The sequence below is a fragment of the Castor canadensis genome, chromosome 13 (assembly GCF_047511655.1).
Source record: "Castor canadensis chromosome 13, mCasCan1.hap1v2, whole genome shotgun sequence".
Lineage (NCBI taxonomy): Eukaryota > Metazoa > Chordata > Mammalia > Rodentia > Castoridae > Castor > Castor canadensis.
Window position 1 is genome coordinate 45,106,240 of NC_133398.1, and position 18,832 is coordinate 45,125,071.

General features: G+C 39.5%; 1 protein-coding gene across 4 annotated transcripts in view; it reads right to left on the minus strand.

Moving 5' to 3' along the window:
- Positions 1–4,398: 4,398 nt before the first annotated feature.
- Tek (TEK receptor tyrosine kinase) overlaps positions 4,399–18,832 on the minus strand; it is a 111,937-nt gene continuing 97,503 nt past the window's right edge. For all 4 annotated transcript variants that reach the window (XM_074051680.1, XM_074051681.1, XM_074051679.1 and 1 more), the window contains 8 exons: positions 16,881–16,991; positions 13,397–13,587; positions 12,738–12,851; positions 10,530–10,600; positions 9,491–9,531; positions 7,935–8,031; positions 6,369–6,468; positions 4,399–5,555 (listed from right to left, as the gene is read on the minus strand). In XM_074051680.1, the coding sequence (XP_073907781.1) occupies positions 5,481–5,555; positions 6,369–6,468; positions 7,935–8,031; positions 9,491–9,531; positions 10,530–10,600; positions 12,738–12,851; positions 13,397–13,587; positions 16,881–16,991 (800 nt within the window). In that variant the 3' untranslated portion in view covers positions 4,399–5,480. The remainder of the gene's footprint in view (positions 5,556–6,368; positions 6,469–7,934; positions 8,032–9,490; positions 9,532–10,529; positions 10,601–12,737; positions 12,852–13,396; positions 13,588–16,880; positions 16,992–18,832) is intronic.

Below are 18,832 nucleotides of genomic sequence, written 5' to 3' on the forward strand. Positions count from 1 at the left end.
CACATGAAAAACTGCTCACTATCTCTAGCCATGAAGGAAATGCAAATCAAAACCACACTAAGATTCCACCTCACCCCTGTTAGAATAGCCATCATCAAGACACCAACAACATGTGTTGGCAAGGATGTGGGGGAAAAGGAACCCTGGTACACTGCTGGTGGGAATGCAAGCTGGTGCAACCACTCTGAAAAAAAATTTGGAAGCTTCTTAAAAATATAAACATAGACCTGCTATATGATCCAGCAATCCCACTCCTGGGGATTTACCCAAAGGAATGCAACACAGGTAACTCCAGAGGCACCTGCACACACATGTTTATTGCAGCACTATTCACAATAGCCAAGTTATGGAAACAACCAAGATGCCCCAATATTGATGAATGGATCAAGAAAATGTGGTATTTATACACAATGGAATTTTACTCAGCCATGAAGGAGAATGAAATCTTATCATTTGCAGGTAAATGGATGGAACTGGAGAACATCACTCTGAGCAAGGTTAGCCAGGCTCAGAAGACCAAAAATCATATGTTCTCCCTCATATGCACACTTTATATCTAGAGCAAATGCAGCAATGTGGTTGGACTTGATCACATGATAAGGGCAGAGCACATATGGGAGCTATGGGAATAGACAGAAAACCCAAAACATGAAAGCGTTTGATGTCCCCACTCCAGAGGAACTAATACAGAAACCTTAAAGTGACACAGGTTAACATGAGAAGGGGATCAGGAACCAGTCTAAAGATCAGTTAGAGATGAATCAACTTGGGTTATAACACATTTGTACATGGAAGCAATGCTAGGAATCTTTCTGTATAGCTATCCTTAACTCAACTAGCAAAAATTCTTTGTCTTCCTTATTATGCTTATGTCTTCTCTTCAACAAAATTAGAGATAAGGGCAGAACAGGTTCCGCCTGGAAGTGAGGGGGTGGAGAGGGGAGCAGGGGGGAGAAATGACCCAAACAATGTATGCACATGTGAATAAATGAATAATAAATTTAAAAATAAAATAAAGTAAAAAATCCATTGAGCTACTCTATGCCTTTCAACTGGAGAATTTAATACCATTATTGATAGGTAAAAACTACTGCAATTTTGTTCACTTTTTTTCTTGTTGTTTTGTAGTGCCTTTTTTCCTTTATTTTCTTCCTTTGTAATGAGATGATATCCTATATTTATACTTTATCTTCCATCTGTTCTATGTCTGCATAGGTTTTGCTTTATGGTTACCATGTGGCTTACACAAAATATCTTATAGTTCTAACAGGCTATACTAAGCTAACAATGTAAATTGGATTCCATCAAATAACTCTACACTTTACTCCCTCCAGCATGTTGTGTTTTTGATGTCACAATTTGCATCTTTTTATGTTACATACTCCTTAACAAATTATTGCAATTTTCAGCTTTAATAGCTTTGTCTAACATTAATTCATAGGAATATAAAAGATTTACACACAACCATTATAGTATTAGGGTTTCAGAATTTTGTATATTTACTATTACCAGTGATTTCCTATTTTTACACTGTCACTATTGAGCATCCTTTTCTTTCAGGTTGAAGAAATCTTGTTTGGCATTTCTTATAATTTAGGTCTGGTGGTGAGGAACCCCTTTATTGTTTATCTGGAAAAGTCATTATCTCTTTTTTCATATCTGAAAGAGAGCTTTGCTAGATATAGGATTGGTTTTGCCAGGTTTTTTTCCCCCTTCAGCACTTTGAATCTATCATCTTACTCTCTCTGGGGCTGTAAAGTTTTTGTTGAGAAATCTGCTGCTAACCTTAATGAAATTCCCTTATACAGGTTAAGCATTCAAAATTCAATTGATACTCAAACAATTTTGGATTTTGGAATTTTTTGTATTGTTTTGTTTTTGTGGTACTGGGATTTGAACTCAGGGCCTCACATTTGCTAGGCAAGTGCTCTACCACTTGAGCAGTATCTCCAGCTCCTGGATTTTGCATTTTTGTGTTACAGATGCACAGATGGTAAGGGCTATGCTAATAATATTTCAAAATCCACAAAAAATTTGAAATCCAAATCATTTCTCATCCTAAACATTTCTGATAAAGGACACTTAATCTGTATGTGATTTTCTTATCTCTTGCTTCTTTTAGACTCTCCTCCTTTGATTTTTAACAGTTTGAATATGAATATGACTTAGGGTAGTCTTGTTTGATTAGAAACCTTGTACCTGCAAATTTATATCTTTCCTCTGACCTGGAAGGTTTTATTCTAGCAATTTTTAAGCTTTTTACTCCTTTGTCTCTCTTCTTCTTAAACTCTTATAAACATATGCTCTTTTGGTGTTGTCTCACAAACCCCATAAGTTTTCTTTGTTCCTTTTCATTGTTTTTATTTTTCTCCTGTGACTGTATATTTTTGAATAACCCATCTTTCAACTCACAGATTCCTTCTTCTTAATCCATTCTGCTATTAAGGTTCACTTACATTTTTCATTTCATTCATTGTACCTTTTAACTTGAGAATTTTCTAAATATATACAGTCTCAGATTTCTTATTTTGGTTATTAATTGTTTTCCTGATGTTATTGAATTGTTCCTCTATATTTTATTAAAGTTTACATAGGTTCCTTAAAATATCATTATTGTGTATTATTTTGAGGTCAACTACTGGGAAATTATGTGCCTTTGCTGGTATTTTGTCTCCTTGGTTTGTCATGGTTCTTATTGCTTACAATGATGCCTTCATCTTGTGGACTTTACACACCAGTTTTGCTGCAAGAAGACCTTTCCTGCTTTGGGTTGCAAGGGTTCTTGCTATGTGGCAAACAGAATTTCTAATGCCAGTAATGATGCTACCTGTGTAATCTCGGTGCAACTCTATCAGCTGAGGTTAGCATTGAAGAAAATTGCAAAGATCCTCAGTAACCAATGCACAAATGTGTGCAGTTTGTTGGGGTCTTTAGTGGTAATGGTTCCTAAGGTCCTACTTTTTCTCCTACTGATGAAATTATAGCTAAGGAACTCCTCTTTTTTCTTGGCAGTACAAAGATTTGAACTCAAGGCCTTGCACTTGCTAAGCAGACCTTCTACCACTTGAGCCATGCCCCCAGCCTGAGAGGATCCCTTTTGGCATTAGGTCTGGCTTGTGTGCTATATTGCAGTAACACCAGTATCTGATGAGTGCTGTCCCTGGAATAGTCATGGAGCTAAGGCCTGAAATACAGACACAATTGGAGGTACTATACTATGGGATCTGAGGTATTAATGGCACCGGTGCCTGGGGCATAGGCACCCACACTGACACCCTAGTAACAAATATGCAAGTAAATGCTTGTAAAGTGACCAGGGAGCCAAAATGGGCTTACAGGTGTGTGCAGAATTAGAACAGGTCCACAATGACTGAGTTCATCTGGGGACAAGCCCCCTTCTGTCACATTGATGTTTTTGAGATATGAGTGCTTATAAAGGAGTCCAGGAACCAAGAATGTGTGAAGAGACATGTGCACTATTAGAGTGGCTCTGTGTCAGGATGGGGCCTCCTTCTCTACTGTGGCTGGAGGAGAGGCCTGTGTGGGTGCATGAGTTCAGGGCCTGGAGTCTTAACTAGCTTGCTATGGTGTCTGAGACATGGGCAAGCTCAATGCAGCCATGGAACCTGGGAACCTATACAAGGGCTGTGGCTCCAGCATTGGAGAGGTAGCAGATCTTTGCTCCGTGGAGGTCAAGAACAGCTGCTTCCTGATGTGGTAATAAGAGTTTGCAGCTACACATCTCTTTCTCTCTCTCTCCTACTCCTTACCAGGAATAGCAGTTGGTTGCCTCATGGCAAGAGATGCCCGTGTTTCCTGCAAAACGAACAGGTTGCTGAGGACGGAATGGTTCTCATTGCATGACCAACATCAATAAGCTTCACCTTTCTTCTTTGCACCTGGCTGTCTCTGGCATCTCTGGTTGCCATTCTCACTAGGAATGTCCTCCATAGACTATTCTGGGTTTTGCTCCATTGTGTTGATAGATTCCTTAATGGGTCCTTGAGCCCTCTCTGGTCTATATTTGGATAATGAATAGCTGTCTATTTTTCTGTGGAGGGATGAAGACTGGTATCTCTTACCTCACCATCTTGGTGTTATCACTTTCATCCTATATTTCAATGGCTCTTTGAGTTTCCATTTAAGTAAACAAATGATATGGCAGCCACCTTGATCTTGCTCCATCTTGTCTCTTGAATATGTTGTTGTGAAAAAAGAGCATTTTGGACAAACTAAATACATAAGAAGGCAGGGATGTGGAACATGATACAGTATAAACTAGCATTTAACATTATGACACATTTAAAGCAGATTCTAATTGTAGGCCCTGGATTCACAATGGAACACAACCAGAGATGTACCACCATGAGGCAAAAAAAAAAAGGAACTAGACAGTAACCACTTCTAGGAGAACTTTATGACCTTGGGAATATTGGGTTCCTGTTGGGTGGGGGAGGTTATGTTCCCCAACTGCTCTACAGTCTTATCACTGATAAGTTAAGGGATGATAAAGTATAATACAGACATTTTCCAATATCCTTGACACACTGCTGGACAAAATGTTGGTAGGCAGGACATTTATTCACTTACAGTATGATCCCAGTGCAACATATGCTTACAGTATAAATGATAAACTTACAACTGATCAAAACTAAAACTTTTTACAATGTACAATACATGTAAGGATGCTAATTCAATATGATAAATGTCACATATCTCCAAAATATCATTCCTGGATTTCTGTTTTTATTATTTCTTAAAAGACACAAGTCAGTATTACTAGAGAAAGTAAAAGTAAATCCACCAATTTATCTATTAACCTATTTATACTTCTCTAAAGATTCTTAGGTATCTAAGAATTTTTTTGGATGTTAAACTTCTGGACTGACTTGTGGCTATGGAAATACAGATGAAGTTATCACATGGCCAAAGGAAATGGGTCTGACTTCTCTAGATTAGGAACAAAATTGAGAGAAAAATCTCTTTTACATTGCTTGGAATTTTTTAGCCTCTTAAATATTAACCCATGTCCTGTTAAAATTCATATATTTCCCTCACTTTCCTTACCTGTGTTGTCAGGGTAATTGTTAGGTTTATTAACAATATTTTACTTCTACAGAGAAAAACATTTCATAGCATTCAATTATAAAGGCAAATATCGAAAATATCTAGGACAATAACAAGTAATGAATTACAGTAACTGTACTCTCACACTTTCCTACGAAGTCCACATTTTTAGAAAAATATATTATATGAAACCACAAACAGGCATTCTGATTCCAGCACATTCTTACTCAAAACAGTATTTACAGCCCTATCAGAGTCAGAGCATACCACAGATCCACACAGTGGGGGAGGGGGCTGAAGGTCCCAGGCATACGGCAATATATATACACATATATACACGTCTATATCACATCTTGGCGATCTCTCGTGCCAGTGAAAAGGAGATGAGGGGATGGAGGAGACCACATTCTGCCCTAGGCAGCTTCCTCAGCAGAGCAGTCGATTCCCGCGTAGGTAAACTTCTCATAAAGCGTGGTATTCACGTAGGTCTGGAAGAGCGAGAACAGTTCGCACACACTTCCCTGGTTCTGACTCTGCCCAGGCAGTTATACCAGTGCCCTGGTTTTCTTAGCTTGCTTCAATTCATATATCAAGTATGCAGAGACACTGTTCTGTCTTCACTCCCTCTGTTGTATTTGATTACTTTTTCCTGCAATTCCATCCCTTGACTTCTGCAAGTAAGATTTCATACTCTCCCCATCCTCAGTCTCTGAACATCTCTTTCTCTCTGAGCCTCCTGATAAGTCAGGTTTTCCAGGGCTCGTTTCTTTACCCGTATCTCATCCTCAGATCTCCCTGTGTGATCTCACCCACATCTCTCATTGAATTACCACTTAGGTTTTAAAGACATTCAAAATATATTTGCTTAACCTAGATTGACTTGTTTGTTGACCCCCAGATTGGTATAGCCAACTACTTTTTTAGAAACTTTCATAGAATTCCTAAGTGTCCAGAGTAACCTGCTGACCAGGCTTTGTTGTCTACTTGCTGTGTGTAATTCACTTTTTCCTCTTTGAGTCTTTTTCTTCATCTATAAAAATAAAGGGTAAGACTATTGGAGTAAGATCACTTCCAGATCTAATATGCTAATTCTATGCTGTTCTAGAATGTGTGTGACTGTATCTTGTACAAAAATCTTAGTTCCTCTTTGAGGAAGTTGTAACTTCTTCAAAGTTAAGAACACATCCTTTATGTCCTTGTAATACCTGAAGTTAGGCCCAAAAGAGTTTGTTGAATTATATCAAAGATTTTTTATTAGTTACATCAGGAATTCCAGTAACTTCTCCAAAATGTATGCTCACCTTTCGTTCTTCTAGCATCCTATTCAAGGACACCAATATCTGGGCAAATGATGGCCTCTCATAAGGTTTTTCCCGCCAGCACTGTCTCATTAGATCATACCTTTGAAAACAAAGTATTAAAGAGAATCAGCCACCAATGTATGGTCATGAAGTTTGGCCTGCAGAAGATGAAAGCTTAGCACCCAGAAAATTTCTTTCATTTCTTGAAGACACTGATGAACATGGTTTTGGGAACACTAGTCTAAGGTAGCACTTCCTCCAATGTGGTCAGAACTACTAGAGTTATTAAAATATGCATCCCTGGGACCTGTTGTAGACCTGCAGAATCAGGATGCCTGGGAGGGGTGCAAGATCACATACTTATCAGATGCCTCAGGGGAATCTTATGTAAAAATAAGGTATCAATCATCGGGCTACATGTCACAGATTCTAGAATCATTTGTAGGTTACTAAAGTGATAGTGAAGTTTATTAAGAAAGAAATTTAGTGTAACAGGGTAAAAGTGGGGGAAAATAGTCAAAATAAGGGAGAAACATTTCCTGTTCCCCATACAGGAATTAGGAACAGAGACTCCACCAAACATGTCTTAAAAATGGAAAATCTTATGGCCTGAAGCTCAGCAGGAAAAATGTAAGGACTTTGTCCAGTGATCATCCAACATCCAAGTTTGCCCAAGATAGCTTCCATTTATGCCTCTTGTAACAGTGACATTACTATTATCGCTAATAATAATAATAATAATATTGGTGACACTGGCATTTGAATTCAGGGTCTTATGCTTACTAGGCACATGTATTACCACTTAAGCCATCCTCCCAGCCCTTTTTTGCTTTCTTTATTTTTCATGTAGGATCTGTTTTTTTCTCAGGGCTGGTCTCACACCAGGATACGCCTTCCTATGCCTCTGGTATAAGTGGGAATTCAGGAGTGAACCAGTGTTCCTGGCTTGTTTATTGAGATGGAGGTCTTGATAACTTTTTGCCTGTTCTGGCCTTAAACCACAATCCTCCTATGTCCACCTTCTAAGTAACTTGGTTTATAGGGATTTGCTGCCACACCTGGCCACAGTGACATTATTAATAGGACCCTCTCTCAGTCTTGGAAGTCTAGACAATAAATTGTTTGCTCAACCTAGAACCTGGCACTCTTTAAATCATGTCAGTTAGACAGCTTCTACTATGACTGGTTCTGGAATGGTATCACTAAAACTAATTGTTCTTCCTCTCAGAATAATTCTTACTCCTGAAAAATAATCTCAACAAAAAGCAAGATTCTATGAACAAAATCCATCTTTCTTAGTGGGACAGCTCTGAAATCTTTATCCCCAACATTAATCAAAAAGTTACACACATTTATTTGAATTTATTTCATACTTTTCTGCATTTTCTATCCTTCCTAATTTCAACCTTCCCAAGTAGTTCCTCATAAATCCCTCCTAGATTTCTGTATCTAGAAATCTTCTGCCCCTTGCCTGCTGTGGGTACGTTTTTATGTGTATCAGATGACTCATTACATCAAGCAGGAGCAGGGTTCAAATAAGATGGCCCTAGGTTAGGCCTGACTTACACCTCATCATCACAGTTCAGGGGCTTCTCCAGCCTGTAGCCCTGGGGCAGCTTCTCATACAGTTCTGCACATGTCATCCCACAGTAGGGGGTGCCACCTGGAAGACAAGAAATGGTGTCCTGAGTGTTTCCAGTCCCCACCTCCAAAGCCAAGAGGTGAGGGAGCCTGGATGTGGAGGGATAGTAAGCACTTAGCCCCCTGCACACCAGCCTGGACTCTCTGCAGGCTGCAGTAGAGACCCAGCACAGACCTTGGCCTGGATGTGCTGTGTCTCTTCCTAAATTGGCCTGCACAGCCATCTCTTGTATCTGTGAGCTATCTCCTTTTCCTAATTGAAAGTCTGCTGTTAGACTGTGCAATTCCTGTGGTATCAATCAATCATTATACAGTTTGAATTATAAGAGCAATACATATTTTCTGTAGAAAACATGGAGTAAAAAAAGTAAATGAAGGGGGAAAATTCCTAATAGCTCTTACTACTTTTCTGTGTAGTACTTAGAGATTTTTAAAAATATATCTTTATAAACTGGTATAGTGTACATGACCTTTTTTTGGAATGTACATTTTCACATGACTTCAAAAATGTGATGTGGAAACTAGAACTATAAGTTAAATGTAGATATGGATACATATATGATCATATATATGTATAGGTATACATATATGTATACGTATATGTGAGAGAGAACAAAATTCTATTAGTCTGAGGGACTACAGGAGATGAGAGAGCGAAACAAGATGTTAGAGAATGAAAAATATTGAAATAACTCATCTATATATGAGTATAATATAATGCACTGTACAATAAGCTATTGAATATTAGGGGAACATGGCAATAGAGAATGAGTAAGTAATGGAGGGGGTTAATTTGATTAAAGCATGATATATACAAAATTAAGGTACCAAGTTCAAACCCCCTTGGACTATCAATATACACTTTTAAAAATGAAGAGCAGGAGGGTTAAATAGATATTTTCCAGGGGTGGGTACCAGTGGGAAGGGTATGAGCATAAGGAAGGGGTGAATGAGGGTGAATATGGTGGATGTATTTTGTATTCACATATGAAAGTAGAAGAATGAAACCTGTTGAAATTGTTCTAAGAGGGGGGAAGGGAAAAGAGGGAGAATGATAGAGGAGGTAAATCTAACTAAGATATATTGTAAGCACATGTGTAAATATCACAACGTATTCCTCTGTACAAATATTATATACTAATAAATTTTTTAAAATTTAGTAAAGAAAAAAATGTGCTTTTCAATGACTTCAAAATATCCCCTGTAAAGCTGGGGAAGTAAGCTGGCTACAGCTCTATGGCAGCTCTGCACAGAAGCAACCACCTACAGTGGAGTTCACGCCATCAGGTCCTTAATGTTAAACATGAAACACAAGCATGGAAGTCGTGATGCTCATCTGTGGAATGCTGTGTACATTTCCAAGCCCCAGCTGGTAGCATCACATACAAGTGGTGTCCTATGGAATTGGGTTAGGAGGCATTGCTGAAGGACCCACTCTCTTTGCCCAGAGTCTCCTCTGGTAGGTAAATGTAGATACTCACCTAAGCTAACAATCTCCCAGAGCAACACACCATAGGACCATCTGCAGGAGGGACAAGTGTGAAATCAATAAGCAGCAAACAGGTTAACCCTTTGATTTCTTGTTCTTAAAGTCAGAAAAGGAACTGTTCCAAGTCTGCCTCCTAGGTTAGAGCCTTGCCCACAGCATGGGTCCTTGGGCCAATGGATGGGTTACAACAAGGAAACAGGGCTCACCTCACCAAAGTCCTTAACTCACTTTAAGTAGAGAAGATGAGGTGCTACAGTAGAAAGCAAGTGAAATTCTAAGATCTGAGTTGAATCTTATGCCTGCCACATAATACTTGTATGACCTGGGACAAATTATTGACTTCTTCCAAAAGTGGGGACATGGATCTCTGGCTCCTTCAAACATGTACAGGATGGCACATCAAAGGCACCTTACACACAGTGACGACATAGTAAATGTCTCCTCCCCTTCCCCAGACATAAGCAAAATCTCCTAGAACAAGCCACCACAACATCTGGGCCTCTGGTTTCCTTCCTGAAAGTGGGGTGCAAGGCAAGGTGGCTGAAATCCAATCCCAGCCCTCCCTGCCACTGCCAGTTGAAACTTGTCACTACAGATGACTCCCTATTGGGCCTTACTCTTGTTCCCACCATCTGTCACCACAGCAGCTATTCTGGGCTGCTTCCTCCAAGCCAGGTGTAGGGAAGGCATATAAGTCCTTGCTGTCTTTAGAGATCAAGAATATACCACTTGGGCTGGAGGTGTGGCTCAGGTGGTAGAGCATCTGCCTAGCAAGCATGAAGCCCAGAGTTCAAATCCCAGGACCACAGGAAAAAAAACTCACCACCTGAAGCCTTGTTGATAGGCAAAGTAAACCCAAAACTTGCCACCAATAATTTTATACTCTGGAAACTCTCTGCTCTGCAGCTTCATTTACTCTATGAATTTATTTCCTCCAGACAGTTATAGGATATTCCTGCTTCTCTTTAAAACCTGTGTCAAATGTGTATTTTTTGGAAAGAGTATCCCTTAGCAAAAAGGAGTTTACTTACACATCACTGTTGGTTGTATATACACTGTAATTTAGTGACTCAATCGCCATCCAGCGCACCGGGAGCCTTCCCTGAAGAGAACAAAATAAGATGCCACTTAGGCAGGACAGGGACTCTTCCCCAAGTTCTCTGTGTTTATCTGTGGACTCCTTGAATGTGGAGACTTAGTCTGATATATGCTATCCCAAGACCTAGCATAAGTATGAAACAGTATAGTAATAAATAAATCAATGATGAGGGGATGGATATATTAATAGTAAAACTCCAAAACACTTAGCACAGGAGCTCACAGCAACACTTCCAATAGTAGATTCACATAGGAGGACGTAAGAAACACTCTAAATACAGGATACCCACCCCTGACAACTGGAGTCAGAACATCTAGATGGTAAAATTCAGCATTTGAATTTTTTTAAATCTCCAGATGATCCCAAGATGCAATGAGAGTTAGACCAAAGAAGGCAGCCACTCTACGCTCCAGTGGAGCCTATCTGCAGGAAGCACTCTCTCCAATCCTTTCTCAGGCCCTTACTGAATGTTTTCCACTGTCCTCTGAGAAAGAGGTGAGCCATGACCAGTACTCTGCCTCACTCAGCATCCCTCCTAAGCGCTCCAAGTAATCCTAGTGCTTTATGAAATGCCAGGCATTAGCCTTGGGGATCTGAAGAGAACAAACAGACCATGTAGGCCATGAAGTTGACCATAGCCTCACCTGTACTCATACCTATACCCTTCATCTGGAATGCCACAACCCCCAAACGCTAGCGTGGGGCATGGAATGGGATTCTGTGAAGAAGAGAGGAGGAGGTGAGAGAGTTGGACTGGGTGGTTAAGACATGGGTCCTGCTTCTTTATAAGAAACATGTGCTTTGAGTGGGTCAGAGTCTGCAAGGCCTTGGGAAGAAAGGATTCCCTGGAAGCCAGTCCTCAGAATCTGTGGCTCCTGAAAATGATGTTGATAAGGCCTCAGGGCCACATGAGAGGCCAAAGAGGGCCCCGCTTCAACTGCTCCTAAAAAAAGGAATTAAAAGATCCATAATGATCATGTCCACTGAGCTTGTAACTATGTAAGAATAGGTATAAAAAAGGAATTAAAAGATCCACAATGATCATGTCCACTGAGCTTGTAACTATGTAAGAATAGGTATGCTGGGCCAAGTGGAAAGACTATGTCAAGAGATAAATTATGGGCACTTTCCTTTTCAAAATATTCTTGTATACTGTTTTATCTTGTCAGTAAAATAAGTATACTGAAAAGAAAGGAAACCTGGATCTGAGGATAAATTCAGGACTCTGAGCCTTGCTGAGAGGAATTTGGTGTCACAAAAGAAAAAAAGACCACTTGTATCTCAAGATGACTGGAGCAGATCCAGGAACACAGAGCCCATGTGATGTTCATCAGACCCAGACAAGGGAGAGCCACCCACTGGACAAGATCCACAGAGCCAGGTGAAGACTATAGGCTTGTCACCCCCAAGGCTCTGTGCTCTGCCCCTCCCCTGAAAAGGCAGTGTGGTGGCATGTTGTCTGCTCAGCACAAACATTCAAGGATGTGGCATTTCTAGGACTTAACGAGTCCAGAATCTGCACAAAAGCAGAATGAGTCCAGGTTCTGTCTTCCTGTAAGACTGTATGGCTAGGTTTGACACCAGTCTTGTATTTAAAGATATACTGTATGGGAAAGTGGATATCATTAGGAAAAGGTGGATCTGATTTTGGCTTGAGTCAGTGGTGACTTTTAATGAAGAGGGAAATCTTATGTGGGCCTTTAGAAGTTATAAATTTCTCTATAGGGCCTCTGTGTGACTTAGGGAACCATGTATTTATTCCCTTGATTTGGGGAAAATACACTAAATTTTTCTTCCCCTACTTTGTTTGCTGTTCACAGGAGAGTATTGGGAGTTCTTCAGAAGCTTCTGAGAGAGACACCAAGGTGCCCAGAGTGGACCCAGACCAGACACCCTGAGAACAGGACTTCAATACAATGTTCAGTTACATGGCCGTATGTGTCAGTGCCTACTTTGATGGTAATATGGAGACCTATCATGTTAAGAAACCTTGAAAGAATGCTTACTGGCTGGAGGTATCTGCTAGAATACAGTCACATGCCTGTGTCACCATAGAAAAATGACATTTTAAGGAAAGTGCCATTAGAAGACGCAGGGTGCCTCAGAGAGTACATTATCAGTGTCTATATTCTGAACTTACCATTGTCTTTTTCACGTATACTTCTTGTCCTCGGGACAATCCAAAATCTGCTATTTTGGCTACATAGTTTTCACCAACTAAAATGTTCCTGGCAGCCAGATCTCTGTGGATAAACTGAAATTTTTAAAAACTTTATGTATTTTCAGTGCAATTCTTGCTTTTTCACTTCATTTTGTTAGCAGAAAGCTCTGGGGGTAGAGGAGGGCAAGAACTTTGGGAGATAGAGAAGAAATAAGAGTATAAAAAGATGCTTTAAAAGTCACCAGTATTCGGTTCCTTCCGAGTACCTCTCCACAACTCTCAGCTAGTTGATTCTGCCAAATGACCCAGGGGAAGCATTTCAGGGGGAAGAAGTGCCCATGTCATTGACTTTTTCAGTTGCAAGGTTATTGTACATTATTTGGAGGCAAACCAAGCTAAGATAGGTTAAAGCATATCACCAAATATGTATTATGAAATTCACTAAATAAATACACTCTCAGTATTAGGCATTACATTCTATATAAATGGAATATGAACAAATAAATAAAAATCAGGGAGACTGGAAGAAAGAATTAGAGAGGAGAGGTTGATGGAAAGACCACACAAACACACAAAAGCTCTGACTCTAGAGAGAACTCCAGAGAAAAGACGTCCCAAGTCAGGTCTTCAGAACAAACCTGTTTTTGGCTCAAGTAGTCCATCCCCCGGGCCACGTCTGCAGCGAAGTGAAGAAGCTGCTGGGAGGACAGTGTGGAAGCAGTGCTGTTGGCGATGGCAAAAGCAGGGTCTGTCTCCAGCACACGGCTCTTGCGCAGGAAGTCCAGGAGGTTTCCATGGGGGGCGTACTCAATGGCCAGGTATAAGTAGCCTGTGGGGAAAAGTTGAGAGCATGGCTTATCAACCACTAAACAACTGTGGATTCTTGAGATACAATGGACCTTGGAAATTGCTTGCGAACTGCATTCTGTCTAAAAGAAACATCCACTGCTGCTGCTGGGGACAGAGGGAAGTAAGTGACATCTTCCCGCAATACTACATGGTTTCCCTCTTTCCCTCTTTCCCATTCCCCTCTCTGTTCCTACCAAATGTGGATCAATGTGGCCTTTCTTAAATGCTTTTAGCCACTCAGTAACACTAGAAAAATGAATTCAAAACATCCTCTTCCTCATCTAGGGCATCTTCTCTACAGCACCTTTAATTTTTTTATTCACTATTTCTCATGAATGTAAATTAAAAAGATAATGCAGATGCTCTTCAACTTAAAGTCGTATCACAGTACCCATAATAAGTTTGAAATACATATAAAAAGGAACCTAATATAATCTAATATAGGTGAGGCAAGTTATTCTAGTCTGTCTGTAGCTTTTCTTGAAGTCATTAAAAACATCAACAATGATTAATGCCCACAGTGGAATGATTCACAACAGATGATTTTCTCCTCTGCCTTCTCTTCCCCCAAACACACTCTAAGTCACCATATTGCTGGTTAGGCCACTGGCCTGTAAAGTAAGGTTTCAAAAATGGGAGTTTGCTTACAGAAACCAGAAAACGTTTTAGGGAAAAAAATATAGTTGTATAAACAGTTATGACTCACTGTCTTGTTTTTATTTCAAGTTATTTTCCTCTTTTTAAAATGAGCATATATTAATTGTACAAAGGAGTTTCATTGTGATATTTCTATACAGGAATATAATGTAGTTTGATCAAAACCACCCCCTCTGTTACCTTTTTGTCCCCCTTCCCCATTTTGTAAAAAATGTATTATATTATTGTTGTACTGGGGGTACACTGTGACATTTACAAAGGTGCTTACAATTTATCTTAGTCAAATTCACCCTCTCTCCTCCTTCTTACAATAGTTTTGACAGGTCTCATTATTCCATTTCCAAATATATTTCCATCATATTTATCCTCCTTTACTCCTTCCCTAAATCTTCCCCCTCCCATTGGTACCAACCCCCAGTCAGGACTTGTTTTACCTTCCTGTCCTTCATTTTTGAAAAAAAGACATTTCTGTTTAAGATAGCTACACAGGGAGTTTTCTTGTGACACTTCCATGTATATATGTATTATCACATGAATTGGTTCATCTTTTCTATTTTTCTCCTTTCTACCTTCTTGTAAATTCAACAGATTTAAAAATTCTATATTCATTCCTATGTAAAAAGTACTTCAACTATATTCACCCTCTTTACTTCCTTCTTTTACCCTCTCTGTCCAGTTAGCACTCTCCCCCTTAGCATGACCTGTTTTTCATTCTTGTCCTTCATTGTTTAGGTGTCTAGTTGTTGTTCAGTAGGATTTCTCCCTTGGTGTTATACTATATGCATTGTGCTGAAGTCAATGTAACCCCTTCCACTGCACTTGCTAGTCCTTTTCCCCCTATCCTGTGCTATTTAACAGTTTTCAGTGTGTTTCATTGTGTCCTATTCCTACACAGATGTGATGCATTACATTATTTGTTATCTTTCTTTCCTTCTTTTCTTCCTCCCTTAGTCTCTTCTACCAGTCCCACTTTTAGGTACATGTTTTGTATATACTTGCATGAACATATAATATTACTTGTATTTGTATTGCCCTCCCCCCATTTTTTAAACAATTTGTAATGGGTTTCATTTTTCTATTTCCAAACATGTTAGAATGCGTTAATCATATTCATCCCCTCACCCTCTCCTTTCCTATTCTCCCTCCCTCTGTTTTCCATCCCCAAACAGTTCTGCCATTTTATGCTCAGGTCATTCACTTTTTTATGTGTAGATTCCACATATGAGAGAAAACATGCTGTATTTGTCTTTCTTATTTTCTTTTTTGTCACTTTGATTAAAAAAAAAAAAAAAAACGATGTTCAGAGCCCAGTGAAAAGTGAGGTGCTTTTCCTGTTTTCTTAAAGAGGTTTTTTTTTGGCAAACAATCACTGTAAAATGTCGAATGGATTCAAATTTGAAGATATTTTAAGAAATTGAAATTCTGGCCAAAAAAAAAAAAAAAACAGAGAGAAAGCAATCTTCTAGCACTGAATCCTGTTGTATTATAAGGAAAGCTAGACCTAAGTTCTGGTATGAATGTGCTTTTTCACATCTTTACTGAATTATAAATTTTAAGAGTCAATTATGTGCTAATGTGATAATAGAACAGTATTTTAAGAGACACGTTTTTGTTTTCTGGTGGGCATTTTTTAAACTTTCATTTTTTGCTTTCCTACACTGATTACAGTTTCCAGGAAATAGCTCAAAAACAAATGTCATTTAACCTAAGGGACACGATCTGGCTTTCAGAATTACACCCTTATTGGATCATAGAATGATAAATTGTTTAAAGCACCCATATTTTTAGTTTAATAAACTGAGGAAATGGAAGTCATCTCTTTTCTATTGTTGATTTTTTTGTTATAAAGTCAACAAAAGGTTGTCAAGTTTATAAATAATTACTGCACGGAGCTTTTATTGTGGGAGCAAAATATTCCATGAGAAATTAAGTGTAAATATAGATTCAGAACTACAAACCCATGTGGCATGCAGAGGCAAACGTGTAAAAGATCTTTTTGTGACCTTGACCTACTCATTCATAGTTTATTACACACACGTCAGTAACTAGTACACACAATAAATATTTGAATGCGTATTTAAAAGTATGTGAAATATGGAATAGTTGTAAAATCCCAATATTATTGTGCATGAACACTTTGGATCAAAACAAAGATCTATAACATATAAGATTATTATTTAAGCATCATCAGTGTTTTCATATTACAGTACATTATTGGTATTCATGATAGCAACCTTCAGAATTCCAGTTCCTTGAGTTTCAAGGAAATGGGAAGGGAGACAATAAAGAACCAGTGCATTCCATTTTTTCTGGTGGTAAGGGCTCCTGACACACCCCTAGTAGTAATAGTAGTTGAGAAAAACAGTGGTTAAGTGAGGATGAGTGTAGTAGGAGCTGTGGATATCCTTGGGTAGTAATGGCCAAACCCCATGAGAGGCCAAATAACCCAGCCTCCACACCCACCTCCAAAAAGATGGCAAACCTTAGCACAATCCATAAATGGGAAGAGGGAGACATTCAGACTGAAACTGCAATGTAAAAAAAATAGGTAGCATTCTTAAGATAGTCATCTTCAGTATGGGATATGCCTGTGAAAAGCAAGAAAAGAGCATTTACCTCGATGTTCACATGCTCCCAAGAGATTGATGATATTTGGATGGTGTCCAAGTTTACAAAGAACCTCCAGTTCCCCTGCAAAATCCCTGTGGTCATCCTTGGAGGCATATTCTGCAAATGAAGTCAAGAATTGTGATCCCTCATCATTAAACCATTTTAGCTCCAGCTGTCTTTTCCCTAGAACCTCCACATGTATTCAAGTCACCATCAAGTCTAGAAAACTGGTACCAAAAATCAGGGCTCCACATCCTCAGCCCTGTTGGGCTGATAGTTCTTTGTTATTGGGGACACTGTCCTAGGCACTGTAGGATGGTTAATAGCATTCCTGACCTTCACCTAGTAGACTGCAGTACCCCAGCCAAAAATGTATTCCAGACATTGCCACATCGTCCCCCAAGGGACAAAATCACCCCAGGATAAGAACCACTATTCTAAAGTTTTCTTGCTTAACTATTAAATACTCAAGGAAATGACTTGGTAGAGGTGGAGCTTTCCCAATTTTCAGACTGCAGCTCGTCCAGCTAAACCTACCATTCAGGGACAAGTAGCTAAGGAGCAGAACCAAAGTTTCAGCAAAACATCAACATCATGCATGACTTACTTTACCCAATAATTTTAACTTACTTTTTAACAAACCAGTGTTGCTAGACAAATCAACTCTCACTGGCATTTTATAGAAGTTGTATAGTCAGGATGCTGAGTTGCATTTTCTATTTTTCTGCTGTGTCTTTCCTGGCACCAAGGTCAGAAGGAGAACCCCAGGTACCAGACTAGTGAGGAGGCTGCCCATGGGTGCACAGACCGATGGATCCGCTTTGAAGGAAGGACAGTGTGCCATCACTATTTTTTGAAAAATAACAGTGGGGGGGAGGGTGGGAATGGGGTGCAGGTGGCTGTGTCCATACTTTGAACATGCTTGGATAGTGTAGCAACATCTCAGGTGGGTTAATGGGACCTGTAAAATTGACTGATAGGAAATTCAAGTTCAGTGTCCTGTTCCTACTGTGGGAGCCTCGCTGTGGCTCTGGCCCTGAGGCTCAATGCCTGAGCAGCATTTTTAAAATGAAGTTCCATAGAATGAGGTCGTGCCTTCACTGCAGGAAGTTCCTTGGGTGCGTCACTCTGCCTGCAGAAATTTTCTGCCATAGCTCTTTATTAAGTTACTCTATCTCTTCACATGGAATGAGATTTAAAAAAAAAAAAAACAGGCTAAAGATAAATCTTAATAAGAACTGACTTCAGAAGCTTCTGCACCAACTTCTCTACTGTTTTCACTGTTCCCAAACTCCCTGGAACTAAAATTGCACACAGAAAAGAGATTTCTGACTATTAAGCAAGGGGGTTTTGTTTGCAGTTTTTAAGAAATGTATTGCAATCTCTAAGAATAGATAATATTTTGTTTTGTTTCCTGATGTGGAATTCCTAACAATGTAGAAAGCATTGGTGATTTAAGAAGGTTCCGAGTTAATTCTCATCTTAGGTTCAATACTGCAGTCAAAAAGAAGGCAAACCCATCAGTCTCGAGAGTCCTCGAGGTGGATCTGTACAGCAGCAGCAGCAACAGCGGTCACCACATTCTTGCTCTGAGGCCTCACTCTTCAAGCACATTTGCTGTAAAATTATCAGGCAGTTTCACAGCCAAGTCATGCACAAACTGCCTTTCTCACAGAAGGAGAGACAGCCATGCTGTCAATGAGCTCATTGTTCTGCTTTCTTAGATGTTTATCATCCAAAATTAGTAAAAGGTAGGTACCACTCAGTTTGAGATTAACACAGCTGGAAAGGGCATAATTCTTGTGATGCTAGGTCAGTGTTTTTCACACTTGGACATACAGAGGAGTTATTAAGGAAGTTTGTTTAAAGCACGCATTCTCCTATACCATCCCGAAAGTTTGAATGTAGAATTGAGAGTGAGAGAAGAACAGTGTGTGCAGTTCTAACAATGTTGCAGG